Source organism: Mustelus asterias, chromosome 28, assembly GCF_964213995.1.
Source record: "Mustelus asterias chromosome 28, sMusAst1.hap1.1, whole genome shotgun sequence".
NCBI lineage: Eukaryota > Metazoa > Chordata > Chondrichthyes > Carcharhiniformes > Triakidae > Mustelus > Mustelus asterias.
Genome location: NC_135828.1, coordinates 12315088 through 12332962, shown reverse-complemented (window position 1 = coordinate 12332962; position 17875 = coordinate 12315088). Strand labels below are relative to the sequence as shown.

At 41.5% G+C, this 17875-nt stretch overlaps 1 protein-coding gene across 2 annotated transcripts in view; it reads right to left on the bottom strand.

The window, feature by feature from the left end:
- The window catches only part of parga (poly (ADP-ribose) glycohydrolase a), a 167191-nt gene that overhangs the window by 71668 nt on the left and 77648 nt on the right, over nt 1-17875 (bottom strand). For both annotated transcript variants that reach the window (XM_078199516.1, XM_078199515.1), the window contains exon 9: nt 15597-15754. In XM_078199516.1, coding sequence (XP_078055642.1) covers nt 15597-15754 — 158 coding nt within the window. The remainder of the gene's footprint in view (nt 1-15596; nt 15755-17875) is intronic.

The window sequence follows — 17875 nt, the reverse complement described above, 5'->3', positions numbered from 1 at the left end:
TCTACTTTTCACTATGCATATTATGTAAATTCAGACGTGTTCTTGACTCCAGAGCTATGGGAGAGCGAAACTACTGAGTGCGGCATCAAGGAGCCCTAGCAAAACTGGAATCAAGGGGGGGCAAACTCTCCGCTGGTTGGGCCATAGCTGTACATAGGAAGATAGTTGTGATTGTGGAGGGTCAGTCATCTCAGCTCCAGGACATCTCTGCAGGAGTCCCTCAGGGTATTGTCCTAGGCCCAACTATCTTCAGCTGCTTCATTAATTACCTTTCCTCCGTCATAAGCTTAGAAGTGGGGATGTTCGCCGATGATTGCACAATGTTCAGCACCATTCTTGACTTCTCAGATACTGGAGCAGTCCATGTTCAAATGCAACAAAATCTGGACAATATCCGGGCTTGGGCTGACAAGTGGCAAGTAACATTTGTGCCACGCAAATGCCAGGCAATGACCATCACCAATAAGAGACACTCTAACAACCGCCCCAAGACATTCAATGGCGTTGCCATCACTGAATCCCTCACTGTCAACATCCTTGGGGTTACCATTGACCAGAAACTCAACTGGACTCACCACATAAACACAGTGGCTACAAGAGCAGGTCAGAGGCTAGGAATACTGCGGCGAGTAACTCACCTCCTGACTCCCTAAAGTCTATCCACCATCTACAAGGCACAAGTCAGGAGTGTGATGGAATACTCCCCACTTGCCTGGATGGGTGCAGCTCCAACAACACTCACGAAGCTTGACACCATCCAGGACAAAGCAGCCCGCTTGATTGGCACCCCATCCACAAACATTCGCTCCTGCCACCATCGACACTCAGTAGCAGCAGTGTTTACTACCTACAAGATGCACTGCAGCAATTCACCAAAGATCCTTAGACAACACCGTCCAAACCCACAACCACTTCCATCTAGAAGAACAAGGGCAACAGATACATGGGGCCACCACCACCTGCCATTTCACATCCAAGCCACTCATCTTCCTGACTTGGAAATATATCGCCGTTCCTTCGCAGTCGCTGGGTCAAGATCCCAGATTCCCACCCGAATGGCATTGTGGATCAGCATATGGACTGTGCCGATTCAGAAGGTGGCTCATCACCACCTTCTCAAGGGCAACTAGGGATGGGCAATAAATGCTGGCCAGCCAACGACGCCCATGTCGCACGAATGAATTTAAAAAAAAGCTCCATAGCATCTTTTTCAAAGGGAAACTCTCCATTGGAACCAGGAAACATTTTATCCAGATGATCACTTAGCATCAGCTACATAAGTGTCTGGAGGGAGTTGATGAGAGATCCACGGCATCTGCTTCGAGTGACATCTGTCACTTAGTTTCAGAGCCTGGTGTGTCTGACCACAGGTCACCAATTGGTTTACTGGACTGTGTACTTACTGTGAACATTAGAGTATTAGATAGATTCTGTAACTTGCGTTATCCTTACAAATTTGTATCAATCTATAAAGGATTAGTTGTGGTTGAAGGACTAGCGTAATGTACCAGAAGAGAAAATGCTGCCTTAATATGGTTCATCTTTTCTTGTTTAATTAATATTTTCTTTTGTTAAAAATTCATCAGCAGACTCTGACTGTCCAGTAGCCACTCTCCACGTTTCTAAACAAAAAAAAAGTTAGGATCTATCAGGCCTAGTTCCACCCCAGTATCTGACCTGCCCAACAGTAACACCAGCTGGAATTGTAACACTAAGATGACCTATTTCCAACTCCGTAACATCATCCGACCTAGTCCCTGTCTCAGCCCTTTGTTACCTCTAGACTTGGCTATTCCAATGTACCCCCGGCTGACCGTCCACATTCTACCCTGCATAAACTTGAGGTCATCCAAAACTTTGCTGCCTGTATTTTTACTGATGTGGAGATGCCGGCGTTGGACTGGGGTAAACACAATAAGAAGTCTCACAACACCAGGTTAAAGTCCAACAGGTTTATTTGGTAGCAAATACCATAAGCTTTCGGAGCACTGCTCCTTCGTCAGATGGCACTCCATCTGACGAAGGAGCAGTGCTCCGAAAGCTTATGGTATTTGCTACCAAATAAACCTGTTGGACTTTAACCTGGTGTTGTGAGACTTCTTACTGTGTATTTTTACTCACAGCTGGTTCCGTTTCTCCATCACCCCCATGCTCACTGATCTACACTGACTCCTGGTCAAGCAGCATCTTGATTTCAAAATTCTCATCCTCATTTTCAAATCCCCTCACAGCCTGGTCCCTCCCTATCTCTAACCTCCTTCGACCCCACAACCTTCCAAGATATTTGCATTCCTCTAATTTAGGCTTCTTGTCCTTTCCCAATTACAACGCAAGCTCTGGAATTTCTTCCCGACATCTCTCTGCCTCTATCACTTTTTTTCCTTGAAGACACACACATCTTTGACCAAGCCTTAGGACTAATAATTTCTTAAGTAGCTCAGTCGCACGTTATTTCATAGTGCTCCTGTGAAATACCTTGGGATGTTTCTCTATGTTAATGATGCTGTATAAATATAAGTTACTGTTCTCCTTTATTTCTATAACCACTAAATCACTCACTGATGAAGGAGCAGCGCTCTGAAAGCTCATGCTACCAAAGAAACTGGCTGGACTTTAACCTGGTGTTGTGAGACTTCTTACTAAATTTGTGAACAGGGGGTATTCTTAAGACGATGCAAAACCTGGAAAAAACAGCTATGATGGCTTCAAGGCTATCCTACTGGTTAACAAATTTTGTGCACCTACATTTCTTAAAAAGCTCAATGTTACGTTATCTTTTGGAATGGATATTTTGAGTTCTGAAGAGGTACACACAATCAAGGCAGTCAGGCTATTTTCCCCCTGTTGGTGTGTGATGTACTTCCATCATAGAAACACCAGGACATTCCATTCTATTTAACACGTCCTATTAATCGCAATTATAAAAAAAAATCTCTTGTGAATGAGACTCTTCCTTGCTATTTCTTTTTTATTTACATGATAACCAGCTTTGGGGCTTATAAATGTTTCTTTGACAAATAACAAATTATGACCTCTTTGTGTTATAGGTCATCAGCCAACAGCCGCAGACAATTAAGATTTACCGCAGAATAATAACCATTTGCAGCAGAAATAATCCCTCAACTCAGTAGGATTAGTTTGTTTTTATTATGAAGATAGCATGTGCATGATTACCCATGAAGTTTTAGATTACAGAGGGTATTGGACATCAAATGCATGACTAATTTAGGTAACTATTCTGAGGCCCATTTTAGGTTGCAGTTTATAACTCAGGGAGCCTACGGAGTCAGGGGCTAAACTTTATTGTAGTTTTGCATCGGGCAGCACGGTGGCACAGTGGTTAGCATTGCTGCCTCATAGCGCCAGGGACCCAGGTTTGATTCCCGGCTTGGGTCACTGTCTGTGTGGAGTTTGCACATTCTTCCCGTGTCTATGTGGGTTTCCTCCAGGTGCTCCTGTTTCCTCCCACAGTCCAAAAGATGTGGTTAGGTGAATTGGCCGTGCTAAAATTCTCCCTCAGTGTACCCGAACAGACTAGGGGATTTTCACAGTAACTTCATTGCAGTGTGAATGTAAGCCTCCTTCTGACCAATAAATAAACTTTACTCTTTTGCATTGTGTATTAAGTGAAAACGAACATTCATCACTAACTTCTTTCTTTATAAAATGCGTCAAAAATCCAACATTATTACAATTATGTTTATAAGATTGTTATATTTTGGGACCATAGCTTTAAATTTAGGATCATGTGATCTATTCTACCATCTGCCTGACAATAAGCCTGGGCAGTTTGATTGCTAGAGATCAAAGGAAGGCTTAGATTGTTTTACTGAGAAGGTGGTGCAAGGTATTTACACCTGGAGACAATGACAAGAGGCCAAGTTTACAATGAGTAGATTCTGAGTCTCCCAAAATCCTAGAAAGGTGTTTGTAGGTATCTGGTTGTACACGGTTGTGCTTTAAATGTCCATTTACATCGAAGATGAAAAAGAAGTTGGAATCAAGAATAGCTAATCAGCATTTCTACCCGAATGTAAGGTTAATGTGTTGCGCATTGCCAGGGGAAGATACAGAGGAAGCCATTTTTGAGATCAGGTTACATGCTTCCCTAAAAATCAATGAATACCAGACATATGGCAGCGCTCTGTGTGTTTAGCAGAAAGCAGCAGCTGTTTGGCCTTGTGAGCCAGCACGGCCGGATGTGAAAGGGAGATGGCCTCTAGTTGAAGAGACATATCCTCCAGCCATCCAAAGATTCTGGGAGATTCATCCTGGCATGGCAGGGGGAAGAAGAATCAAAGGAACAAACTTTACTGCAGATGGTGGATTTGTGAAATTCTCCAAAAACTGAGGAAAGTGTCTGGGGATGCTGACTCTAAGTTATTACTTGGTGAAACGAAACAATGAAGCAGGAACTCATTGGAATCAACTGTGGACTGAGATTCCGTGGGCGAGTGCACAGGGTGATAACACTAAATGGGAACACCATTTTCTGTGGTTTAAAGCACAAGCTGCCAACAAAAAGAAATGTTTCCTCAAGAGTCTTTCTTCAATCCAGTGAAGCCCGACGCAAGCGAGAAAAACAGCACCCCGTCTTATGATTATGCACTTTACAGCCTTCGGGACTCAAACATTGAGTTCAGTGACTTCAGGCTGTGAACTCAGTTCTCCATTTTGCCCCCTCCACACCCATGTGCAATTTGTATCTTGCTTTCAGACAGAGCTGACCATTATTCTGCTGTTGACATCTACTCTGAACCAACGATTTGTTTATTTATCACCACCGTTATCACTCCCTTTGCCTTTTGTTCCATTACATCTTTGTCATTTAATCTCCGTCACCCATCCCTGACCTTCCTTGTGGTTCTACCTGATCTTCCCTCCTTTTCCAACAGCATAAAACCCATCACATTTCTTCAGTTCCGAAGAAGAATCCTTTCAGACTCAAAACGTTAACTCTGTTTCTCTCTCCATAGATGCTGCCAGGCCTGCTGAGTTTTTCCAGCATTTTGTTCTTATTTCAGATTTCCAGCATCCAGAAAATTTTGCTTCGTGTTTTAGCTGTTTGTTGCAGTAAATGTTTTAAAACATGAAATCTTATTGTGTCATCTTTTTTCAAGCTATTAACTGAATGTTTGAATCATTTTTAAAAAGTTATCAGTCTTTATGTAGATCGTAACATTTGTTTGAAGCTTGAACAAATCCAGACGTGGTTTGCAATGCCTACTCAAACTTACAGAATATATGTAAAATAAGAATAATTAAGTATTTACAGCAATGGAGGAGGCCACTTGATCTAACAGGTCCATGCCTGTGTTTATGGTCCACCAGGTTAAAGTCCAACAGGTTTATTTGGTAGCACAAGCCACTAGCTTTCGGAGTGCTGCTCCTTCATCAGGTAAGTGGGAGTTCTGTTCACAAACAACCTCCCACTTACCTGATGAAGGAGCAGCACTCCGAAAAGCTAGTGGCTTGTGCTACCAAATAAACCTGTTGGACTTTAACCTGGTGTTGTGAGACTTCTTACTGTGTTTACCCCAGTCCAACGCCGACATCTCCACTTTATGGCCCACACCAACCTCCTCCCATGCTTCCTCATCTAACCCAATCAACATATTCTCCTATCCTTTTCTGTGCGTTTATCTAGCTTCTCTTTAAATGCCCTTTACTAGCTACGCTAACTATTCCCAGTGGTAGAAAGTCTCACTCTCCAAGTAAAGTGTCTCTTGAATTCTTTATTGGATTTATTAGCAATTGTATGTTTGGTCCCTGGTTCTGGTTTCCCCCACAAGAAACATCTTCTCTACATCTACTCCATCAAATCTTTATCATAATCTGGAAGATCTCTTTCAAATTGCTCCTCAGTCTTTTATTTGTACAATATAGTCCAGTGAAACAACAGGAAGGGTAAATTTACAAACAGTGAACATACTTTATAATCCCATCCGTTGTGTGTTGACTCACAAAGCCAAGCAGCTGCTTCTTTCTGCTAACCACCCAGAACGCTGCCATATGCCTGTGGTATTCATTGATTTTAGGGAAGCATGTAACCTGATCACAAAAATGGCTTCCTCTGTATCTTCCCCTGGCAATGTGCCACACATTAACCTTACACTCAGACACACGACAACGCAGAATCGTCGAGCAGAAACTGATAGCCAAGTTTGGCATGCATGAGGACGGCCTCAATCGGGATCTTGGATTCATGTCACACTACGTGTAACCCCTACCAATTGGCTTGGGCTTGCCAAATCCTACCAACTGTCCAGGTTTCAGACAATTCACACCTCTTTAACCTGTGATTATCCCTCTCTCCACTCGCATTGTTTGGACCTGTAAAGACTCGATTACCTGTAAAGACTCACGTTCCAACCATTATCTTGCATTTGAGTCTCTGTCTATATATGCCGTATTTGTGATCCCAACTCTCCACTCACCTGATGAAGGAGGAGTGCTCTGAAAGCTCGTGATACCAAATAAATCTGTTGGATTTTAACCTGGTGTTGTGCGACTTCTTACTGTGCCCATCCCAGTCCAACACCGGCATCTCCACATCGTACTTTATAATGCGAGTGAATTAAATAGGTTCCAGCCATCGCAAAATTCCTTGCCTGCGGTACATCTGAACTTTGTACTTCCAGATGCGGAAAGCTCTCCCAACTCTTCCTATCCCTATTTATAAAGCCCAGAATCCTCTATGCTTGTGGAGAGAAATACAGAGTAAATATTCCAGGTTGATTACATCAGAAATGAGCCCAGGACATCGCCCAAAGCATAACTCTTTTTCTATCTCCACAGATGTTGTCTGACAATCTTTGTTGGTGTTTGCCTTCCACACAAGCAAACAGCCTAATCCCATTTAGAATCATAGAATCCTACAGTGCAGAAGGAGGCCATTCAGCCCATCGAGTCTGCACCGACCACAATGCCACCCAGGCCCTATCCCCATAACCCCATGCATTTACCCTAAATAGTCCCCTGATACTAAAGGGCAATTTAGCATGGCCAATCCACCTAACCCGCAGATCTTTGGACTGTGGGAGGAAACCCATGCAGAACGGGGAAAATGTGCAAACTCTGCACAGAGAATGGCTGCCCACGCAGTTCACATAACCCTTAATTCTCCTTTCCTTCAACCACATGTCTAATTTATTCTGTATTAATTATTAACACTAGTGCAACCCTATAGCCTCACAACCCTGTGCAGAAAGGTCCTTCTCACCAGTCTAAATCATATACATTTAATCTTGTATCTATATCCCTTTGTTGTAGACCTATCAGTAGTAACAGTCTGTTCCTATCAACTCTGTCCTATCGGTCAATTTAAAAAAAATTTGTCCACATGCATTTAAATTGCCCCTGTTCTAGTTTTTCAAGTCTGCATATTTTAATTTCTTCATTCCAAGGCTGCGTACTAGTGAACCTGCACTGTTACCTAATTAATCCAATATAAGAATTACTTTATTGGCAAGATTGTAAAAGGTTTTTGGAAGCCATAAATATGCTTAGAAATTACTTTCTGACTTAATCTTCAACTGTTTTTTTATACGAGCTGAACATTCAGTAACTTTTTAAAAATGATGCCCATTTAATTCAGTTCAATATCCGATCCATTTTATATACAAGATGAAGCAAAATGAAACTCCTCGGTGATGAATTCTGTTCGGGTAGTCTTGTGACAAGTCTCATAAGCCAAACACTGCTTGTTGCTGTGACAGAAGCCAAGAAAGATGTAATGTTGAATTGATCGTCCTCTGTTGACAGTTATTAGTTCAGCTGTCAATAGTTATATAAGCTCACCCTGACACCTCGGGTTTACTTTCTACATTAATTTCTCATCTGAAGTCTCAAATCTTTCTCTTCGCCCAGATATTGGCTGCAAAGCAGCACCATCGTCTGCTCCCCTTAAGTTGCAGCACTGCCACTGGCCCGAAGGTGTAGTCCCAACATGACAGAGGGTCGTTGGACGATGGAATTCTCTTCCCAGAAATCAGTACAGGCTGAGTCATTGTACTTACTCAAGGCAGAGTTAGACAGATAAGGATTGGGGGGGGGGGGGGGGGGCAGACAGTTAAGTGAAGTTGAGACCATAACCAGTTCAGCAATGCTTATTGAATGGCAGAACAGGCTCAAAGGGCTAGGTGGTTTACTCCTGCTCCTAAGTCCTGTGACACTTCTATAATATGTCATATACAAATAAAATTGAGAGATCATAATGAAATTCACTTCTCGAAAAGAAACTAATCTCCCAGAGTCTTGGGTACCAGGATGTGCTGATTCACTGCCTCACACTATCATTCTCATCAGATCCTAACTATAGATCCTTTAGAATACATTTTGGCGAGGCAAGTGGAGCTTGTATTCAGGTATACATGTTTATAGCTCATCAACTAGCATTAATTTTGAACCAAAGCCTGATGCAGATTTATTAAGTAAATCTTACATTCAAATTGCCTGCCTTAAAACAATGACGCATCATTGGCAGTCATGTCCTCAGCCACTTTGGCCCCCTGACGTTCCTCTGCCTCCCCACACCCCCCCGCAAAAAAAAATCAAAGATTCTCATTGAAACTCATCTCTTTCACTAAACCTTGAATCATTCCTCCTAATTTTTTTTGGTTCTGCATTAACTTTTTTTATTATACATCGTTGTGAGGAGGTCTTGTGCGGCACAGTAGTCTGCCTTTGAGCCAGAAGCTGTGGCTCAGCTTGATATTGCAGGACTTGATGGCCCAGGAAGAAGCTTTCATCATGTGGCCAAACAGGTTGCATATCGTCTGTCACATTCTTCCAACACAGGCAAAAGGCAGGCAGTACAGGTAACCCACTCGCACATCTTTGTGAATAGCCTTTTGCCATTTTTCTTTGTTAAATGTCTTATATAAAAACAACCTGTTGCATTTAAAATAAATGTCTGAAAGCGTTTCTTTCTGACAGCCACAGCAAAGTTATTTATCTTAGAGGAGTTGAGAGAGTTTGGACAGCAGAAAATCTGTTGAAGCTCTGAAACTTGATCATTTGACCTATTATAGATACTATCAGTATTTAAAGATGTGATCACTTATTCGAGAAATGTGCATTCCAAAAATTCATCAATAAATATAATTTTTTCAGGTTTCAAAGTCTTACAGCACACTACAGAAAGCACTAATTATATTTGTAAAAGTCTTGGCTTGCGGCCAATCTGCAACTTATCACTAATTGAGTTTAATGTTTCGCAAGCGCCATGTTCTCAGTTAAAATTCGGACCACTAGTAGGGAAGCTCTGCACCCATGTCTAAATGGCATTTGTGCTTTCTTGGGCTAGAGCACTGCAGCCGAAGCTAGGCAGCAGAAATCAGGTCTGACGAGGGGTCATCCAGGATCGAAACATTAACTCTATTCTCTCTCCACAGTTGAGTATTTCATTCATAAGATATTGCCTTTTTTAGATGTCTGGAATAAGCTGCCAGAGCCAATAGTAGAGGCGGGTACAATTTTGTCTTTTAAAAAGCATTTAGACAGTTACATGTGTAAGATGGGTAGAGAGGGATATGGGCCAAACATGGGCAATTGGGACTAGCTTAGTGGTTTAAAAAAAAAAGGACGCATGGACAAGTTGGGCCAAAGGGCCTGCTTCCATGCTGTACTTCTGACTCTATGCTGTCAGGCCTGCTGAGATTTTCCAGTATTGTCTGTTTTAGTTGTAGTAAAAATTATAGATCTGGCTCAAACAGATACTAACAATCCCATACTGGTTGCTGCAGAATAAACGCACCCTTACCAACAGACTCAGTGACGAGAACCCATCTATCTATGAGAAGACAGGGAGCATCTGTCTATGAAAGACAGGAAGCTAAGGAAACTGTTTTTGAACACTTTGGTGCGCCTTCAACAAGAATTATATTAAGACATTACTCTGCTGTCCTCTAACTATGTTAGATTAATTGAATTGGATAATTTACTCTTAAGAATCACCAGATGATGCTCATTACTGCCATAATTTATGTTGTTTACCATAATGCGCCTTTTATAATCACTTTATAATACTAAATCAAATTGAAAGTTGTTCTGAACATGACATGTTTAATTACCTTTTTTTAGGCAACTAGGAGCGGAAATGTCTTATGAATGAAATACTCATACTTATTCCTTTGTTCCTCATTCACAACAAAACTTTCTTTGGCTTTTCTTGAACATCACAAAGAAGTCTTTTCTTCACAATTACAAACTATTCGTACACAAAATATACTTGAAGACAAAGATCAGCAAGTATTTTCCTTTACAACTTGGCCTTATGAATGTAATGCCATTCCATCAACAATGAATGTTTTTTTGAAGAGGGTAGTGTGCTGAAAGACAACAGGGTTGTATTGTCTTACATACTGTAATAGATGCTGCAGCCAAAAACAACTAGTCACATATCTTCTGAACAGCACGAGAAGTTTGATATTCTAAGGTTCAACATTGAAGGAAGAAAATGCTTCTAAACACTTACTGCTCTCCCATTCTACAGGCTTTGCTGCACGTGTGCTTTGAAAAGCAGGTCTGTATGTTTGAACTGATTTTAAATAAATCACAGCGCAATATTACTGCCAACTTCTGCAATTTCCACTTGCTGCTCCAAAAAGTATTTCAGAAGTGTCTCAAAATTATTAACCCTGTGATCAGTATTAAAATCTTGTAATGTGTACATTTTGATGTTTTTATCGTTGTATAGTTCTCTAATCAACAAACTTTTAAAATCCAACAATGCTTATAATTCATCAGATTGATCATATCCTGTGCACTTGTAGGAAGGGCTCTGTTATGAGTTTCTAGATTATGTCTGGAATTATTCTTATTCTCAGTAGTACAAGGGTTGTCATTTATACATTGATACATCATCACACCCATCAAGTTATTTCCTAAGCACTTCATATTCAACTAATTGTTTCTGAAGTGCAGTTACTATCATTATTCATGTAATGCACTAACGAACTTCCTACTTCTTCACCTTAGAAATTCAGATGTAGTCAAGTTTCAGAAGCTAACATGCAAGTCAACAGGGAAAACAAAGGGGTAGGTAAACAGGCTGCATTCCATCAGTGCATCTCATTCCAGGTACGTTTGTATTTGGTGCTAAGGACTGTGCAGTGCTGATCATACTATGGTTATTGGTGTGTTCACAACTGTGGTAACTTTTTTTATATTTGCAATCAGATTAGAATTGAATTGATTGCAGCAAATGACAACTCCGCTGGATGGCTTTCTTCTGTGCTCACCTTCTTGATCCTATGATTTAATCTATTTAACCCCTAATTCAAGATTGCTTACCACAACAATATGAGCAAAATGCTGCAATGCATCTGGGAGCATACTGAAAAACATTCACTGTAAAAAGAAATACTGATTTAATGGTCCATAAATACTTCAAATATTTGGAGGTGTTCTGTAACAGCACCAGTGGATCTCTTGTGGAATCTTGTAGTGCCATTTAGAGGGTAAACTGGTTCACAATTGTTGCCCATTGTGCCACTGTGAAACCCATGGTAAAATCTAGCCGATTGATTTGGTGCAAGATGAGAATTTCCTTCTGACCCACCCAGACTTTGAACCAAGTTAAACGCACTTCACCTGAGCTGACAACCACTTTCTTCAAAAGAAACATTCTAGCAAAGCATATGCAACATGTTAATCAAGGAGCATGTCTTAATTTGGCTATTTTCTTCACCAGAAAAGACTTGGAAATAAGCTGTTTCAAAATGAGATTTAAAAAAATACAAGCTGCTTTCCTAAAAGGCACTGTTTCTCAACATGGCCCAGTTGTTCACAGTTGCGTATTTGCCATAGCTAAGTGCAAGTTGTTTCTCTCCGAGACCCATAACAATGGATAATTCATTCGCCATGTTTGGTTATTCAGAAAGACATTTTGTCCCTTGATGTCAGTTAGACATTAGCTTTTATTGTTGTGGTGCCTTTGAAAGAATCAAAACAGAGACACTGAGAGCCATCGGGCAGCAAAAAGTTGAAAAAGCAATCAGTTGCTGTCATGATGGCAGGGCAGAATACAGAGATTGTCCATACAGAGATTGTCCTTTTACGATGAACTAGAGCTTGCATGTTCTTTACTTCTGCAACAGTACAGTGTGCATCAAGAGACTCTAATCAGTCTCGTTGTTCTGTGCTTTTTTATCTACTCTGGAGTAAAAGCATCTTGCAACTTAAACCAAATATTATCTCACCCAGAGCGCACCCACTCTTCTGAAGGTAAACAGAGTTAGGTACCATACACGTGGAGTAGATACGGAATTTCAGTTCCAATCACAAGAGGTTTCAGTGTTACACCTGGGCTTCCTACTTAAACAGATGGATGGAGATCAGCGGAAGTCAAATTTCATAAAACGTTGGCATCAGACCACTTTAGGGAGAGACTGACATTATACGAGAAATGATAGCTACAGTAGACCTAAATCCTGTCAGATATCTAGGTCTTACCAATAGGTGCTTAATAGCCTTGAAAGTAATCTTTTGAAGAAAGTGGTTGTCAGCTCAGGTGAAGTGCGTTTAACTTGGTTCAAAGTCTGGGTGGATCAGAAGAAAATTCTCATCTTGCACCAAATCAATGGGCTAAATTTTACCATGGGTTTCATGGTGGCACAATGGGCAGCATTGTGGCACAGTGGTTAGCACTGCTGCCTCACAGCACCAGGGACCCAGGTTCAATTCTGCCCTCGGGTCACTGTCTGTGTGGAGTTTGCACGTTCTCCCCTGTCTGCGTGTGTTTCCTCCGGGTGCTCCGGTTTCCTCCCACAGACCAAAGATGAGTGTTAGGTTGATTGGCCATGCTAAATTGACCCTAGTGTTAAGGGATTAGCGGGGTAAATATGTGGCAGCGCAATCTTTAGAGAAATGGCTTCCTCTGAACTTGCCGCCCTCCTAAGGGCGGTGAACAGGGCTCCCAATGTTGCAAACCCAATCAAAGAGTCAGGGTTCTGGAGCCTTGATAGCCCCATCAGGTGAGGTGGGTGCTGCTGATGCAGGTCGGGCACTGCAAAGGCACCTCAACTTAGAGGTGTTAATACAAGACAACTGTTATGAGGCTGAGAGCTGGTGGCTAACCTGGAGTGGAGAGGAAACCCCACTGCAGGAACAGCTTGGGACACAACTTCCCAGATTTCCTGCTGCCATTGGTGTATAGAAGCCTGGGCTCCGTGAACCCCCAGGCTGCTGCAAGGAAGCTCCTCCACTGAACTGGTGGCCTCTGCATGCAGTGGGATATCGCTCTGCCAGCCACAAAATCACTCTTATTGAGAATCGTAGCCATCTCAACAGCTACCTGTCTCCATAGATCAGGCAGTTGATCCTATAGCACGGTGCCACAGTGGTTAGTACTGTTGCCTCACAGGGCCAGGGACACGGGTTCGATTCTGGCGTTGGGTGACTGTGTGGAGTCTGCACATTTTCCCTGTGTTTGTGTAAGTTTCCTCCGGGTGCTCTGCTTTCCTCTCTCAGTCTGAAGATGTGTAGGTTAGGTGGATTGGCCTTGGTGAATGGGAGGCATTACGAGTTTAGGGCGGGGGATTGGGCCTAGGTAGAGTGTTCTTTCGGAGTGTTGATGCCGACTCAATGGGCCAAATGGCCTCTTCTGCATGTAGGGATTCTATAATTCTATTCCCAGCCCATGACAAGGAAGTTACCCAGCAACAGGAATAATGTGAGAAGATGCCTCAACAAGGTTCTCTATTTTCCCAGCCCCCCATCCTAGTCTCCAAGCAACACTCACCACAGGAATATTAGGAACAATGACTCCTTGCGACGAAATTCCGTGAATAGACACACTCTGAGGTCAATCAAAAGCTAATCACTGTGATGCCCAAATGATGGAATGAGTCAAATTTAAAAACACTTGTTTACAAATGGAGTAGTTGTGATTGGTTGGGTATTTTATAAATATAACAGCTGAGCTAGTCAGGTACCTAATAAGCATGTTTCACATATAAGCAACATTTCTTTTACAATTCAGCCATTGCATGTAGCCAATTTTTGTCAGTGTGCAGTCCCTTTAAATATTTTGTTTCTCAGGGAACAAGGCTTATGCAATAACTTTCAGGCTACTGTGTACCCCAACACCATAGCGGGAATAATGTAAGACTGACTACATATTTATAACAAAGTTTATACTTTTAAGTTTTTGAAAAAGATCCTACAACCTTTACATGAATCATGCACCAATATAGATAAAGATACAAAAGCAAGCTAACCCCTGAAGATCTTCAATATCCAAGGCTGCAAACTATTTATTTCAAAATAACATTACAAAAATGTTTGCTAGAGAACAGAATGACCTACCCCACAAAATTCATCAATCAGTCTCCAAACATGATCTGCCCCTCCAATCATCCCCTCACGCGCAAGCCATGTAAAAAGTCAGCTTCTATCCTACCTAACATGCTTATTAGCAATCCAGCTGTTTGTCAACTGCACAGTAAAGCTACTGAGGCAACACAACACTGGTCATCTCCAGATTTATCATAAAACCTAATGAGTAAATACACAGACCATCTTCTTGGATTACACAATATTTTGCCACTGTTCGATGGAATCAAATAATCACCAAAGACCCTACCTGCTCCATTTTCTTTGGACATATGCTATTTACATGGCATATTTACATAGCATAGTCGGTGGCACGGTGTCACAAGAGGTTAGCGCTGCTGCCTCACAGTGCCAGGGACCTGGGTTCGATTCCCGGCTTGGGTCACTTTCTGTGTGGAGTCTGCATGTTCTCCCTGTGTCTGCGTGGGCTTCCTCCAGGTGTTCCGGTTTCCTCCCACAGTCCAAAAGACGTGCTGGTTAGGTGAATTGGCCATGCTAAATTCTCCCTCAGTGTATCTGAACAGGCGCCGGAGTGTGTCAACGAGGGGATTTTCACAGTAACTTCATTGCAGTGTTAATGTAAGCCTTCTTGTGACATTAATAAATAAACAAACTTGCTCTCAATAATAAACTTTCCCTTGCACGCCATTCTCTTTCCATATCTGTCCCCTCTCCTAGTTTTCTTACAATACACAATTTCTTAAGCAAAGATAATGAGCTCAAGATCATTTTCCAGATGTTCACAGACACTTTAAAATCTAACTACATGGCCCTGCAGTTGGATAACTATAATGGAATAGTTGGCAACTACAACCCAATAATGTCTCTTTCCCTCTGGTGAAGCACATGACTTCCAAGTGCAGCTCTCCAAGGTAAGGTGAATGACTCATGCACAAGCAAAGTACATAAAATGTCTGAACTATGAAATAAAAACAAATTGCTGGAAATACTCAGCAGGTCAGGCAGCACCTGTGGAGAAAGAAGCAGAGTTGATGTTTCAGGTCGATGATGTTTTGTTAGCTACCTGCCCATGCTGAGTGCTATAACGTGGATGACTGTAATTTCACCCATCAAACATCAATAAGGCAGCTTCAATTACTGAAGCACAGTTCTCCATGAATTCAATTTTTAACCGAAAGTGCCCTACAAATTAAAATAATGTTGATTCTCACTTTGAGAAATGGCATTGTAAAACCTTCTGCAGTACGCAATTTTAAAAAACTATGGCAGTACGCAGTAGAGGAATTTTTTGTACTTACTTCTTAAAGTTTATGTCCGGGAAGTTAGAGTACTCGGGTTTCACTTTGTTATTGCGTCGAGGAAATGTGCAAAAGAAGGCATTGGCCAGTAGGCATGCTATTTGTTCTTGTGACATTGTGATGGAGTGATTCATCTTCTGTTTTAGCAGCGGTATCGGCTGGCATGGAAGGAGGCAAGGCAAAAGTAATTAGTTTAGCAATTTAGCAAACAGTGAAGCAAAATTACATTTACCAAATTATAGTATATTTAGCAATTTAGGGCCACTACTGCGCTCTACAAGCAGCCTTGTGGCAATAATCTCATTTATCTCAATTGATCGGAAAATGTTATTATTTGAGATATTACTGATTCCGAATGTCTTAAAAAAAGCCTAAAAACAACCTCAAGGAGAAACAGAGTGACTCCTTCCCAATATTTTATACAAGGGACTCAACAGAGCCTGGATACTTTTATCTGGAATAAGGGAGGGGGCATTTCTTGTTCCCCATAATTTGTATTGACCTATACACACAGTCTGTTAAAAATGTTTTAAACTTTAATTATACCATTCATCAATCAGAAAAATGCCATTTTATCCAGATAGATTTTGTGTCACAATGAGGGACTGTGCATTTGTACTGAGTTTTATATGAACCTCCTACTTTATACAGATGAAACAGAAATATTATCTTTTAAGCAGAATTTTAGTTTCCATGTCTATATTTTGAAGTGTAGCTTTGTGATATTAACTATGAAGAATTTAGAAACATATAATCATGGCATGGTTACAGTGCAGAAGGATGCCACTTGATCCATTATGTTTGTGCCAGCTCTTTGCAAGAACAATTCCACTCTTCCACCCTGTAGTCCTGTAAATGTTTTCATTTCAGATAATTATCCAATACCCTTTTAAAAACTATGATTGAATCTACCTGCACCGCATTCTCAAGCAATGCATTACAAGTCCTACACATCTGCTGCTTTCATGTCACCTCTGCTTCTTTTGGTGTCTTCTGGGTTCTTGACCCTTCTGCCACTGGGAACAATTTCTCTGTCTACACCCCTAATGGTTTTGAACATCTCTTTGCTGCAGAACTTGCCTGGAGGGCAGCACGGTGGCACAGTGGTTAGCACTGCTGCCTCACAGTGCCAGGGACCCGGGTTCGATTCCCGGCTTGGGTCACCGTCTGTGTGGAGTTTGCACATTCTCCCCGTGTCTGCGTGGGTTTCCTCCAGATGCTCCGGTTTCCTCCCACAGTCTGAAAGACATGCTGGTTAGGTGCATTGACCTGAACAGACACCGGAGTGTGGCGACTAGGGGAATTTCACAGGAACTTCATTGCAGTGTTAATGTAAGCCTTACTTGTGACTAATAATAAACTTTTACTTTATATTGTTCATTGGTATTCCAGCCCTTTGACTCTATGCAGTCTACGTCAGCAACAGCTCGTACTTACATAGCACCATTAACATAGTAAAACATCCTAAGGCACTTTACAAAAGTCTTGTCACACAAAATTGGACCAAACAAAGGAACAATAGATCAGGTGGAGATGGGTTTTTCTGAACATCTGGAAGTGGTATGAGAATAAAGAAGAAAGGAGATGTTTCTTTAAAGAACAAAATCATCACTTAGCCTTTTTTTAAACAGAAGAAAACATACAACCATAATCCAGAACTATTTTGTTTTTACTTTTACAAATAATTAGCCATTTTGTTGGAATGGTCTGGATCTTCTGCTTTTGGAGGTTTAATTGGACGACAGATCTGACAAAAATACATTTATTTCTTGGGAGGGACTGTAATTTATGTAACAGACTATCTTTTTACTTTGAAATTGGGTTTGAGGACTTTTATGCCTATATGACAAGCACTTTGGTCGTCTCAAAGGAATGGGAATTGTTTCGCTGACAATGAGCAATCAGGCTCAGAGAAACCACACGGGTTGACAACAACAAAAATGACCTGCTTTGCAGTGAGAGACTGTTGTGTTGGACTCCTTCAAACTAACCACAGCAGACTTGGGGACAGGTTACAATTGTTTATTCATGATTCAAGCATGGAGGATACTACCCCAGAGAAACCTCCGAAACAGCACTCTCCTCTAATTCCAATCATCCCTATTGTTAAACTTTCATCCAAAAACAGAACTGCAATCTGCTCTTAGCTAAAGACTATCTGCTCTGACGGAAACAAACAAGGCCTTGATGGAGGGTTTTTCCTGATCTCAGATCCTTTGGGTGTGTAAAGTGCACTCAGGATATAAGCATCTGACTAGCATGTATTTTACTCTCAAGTT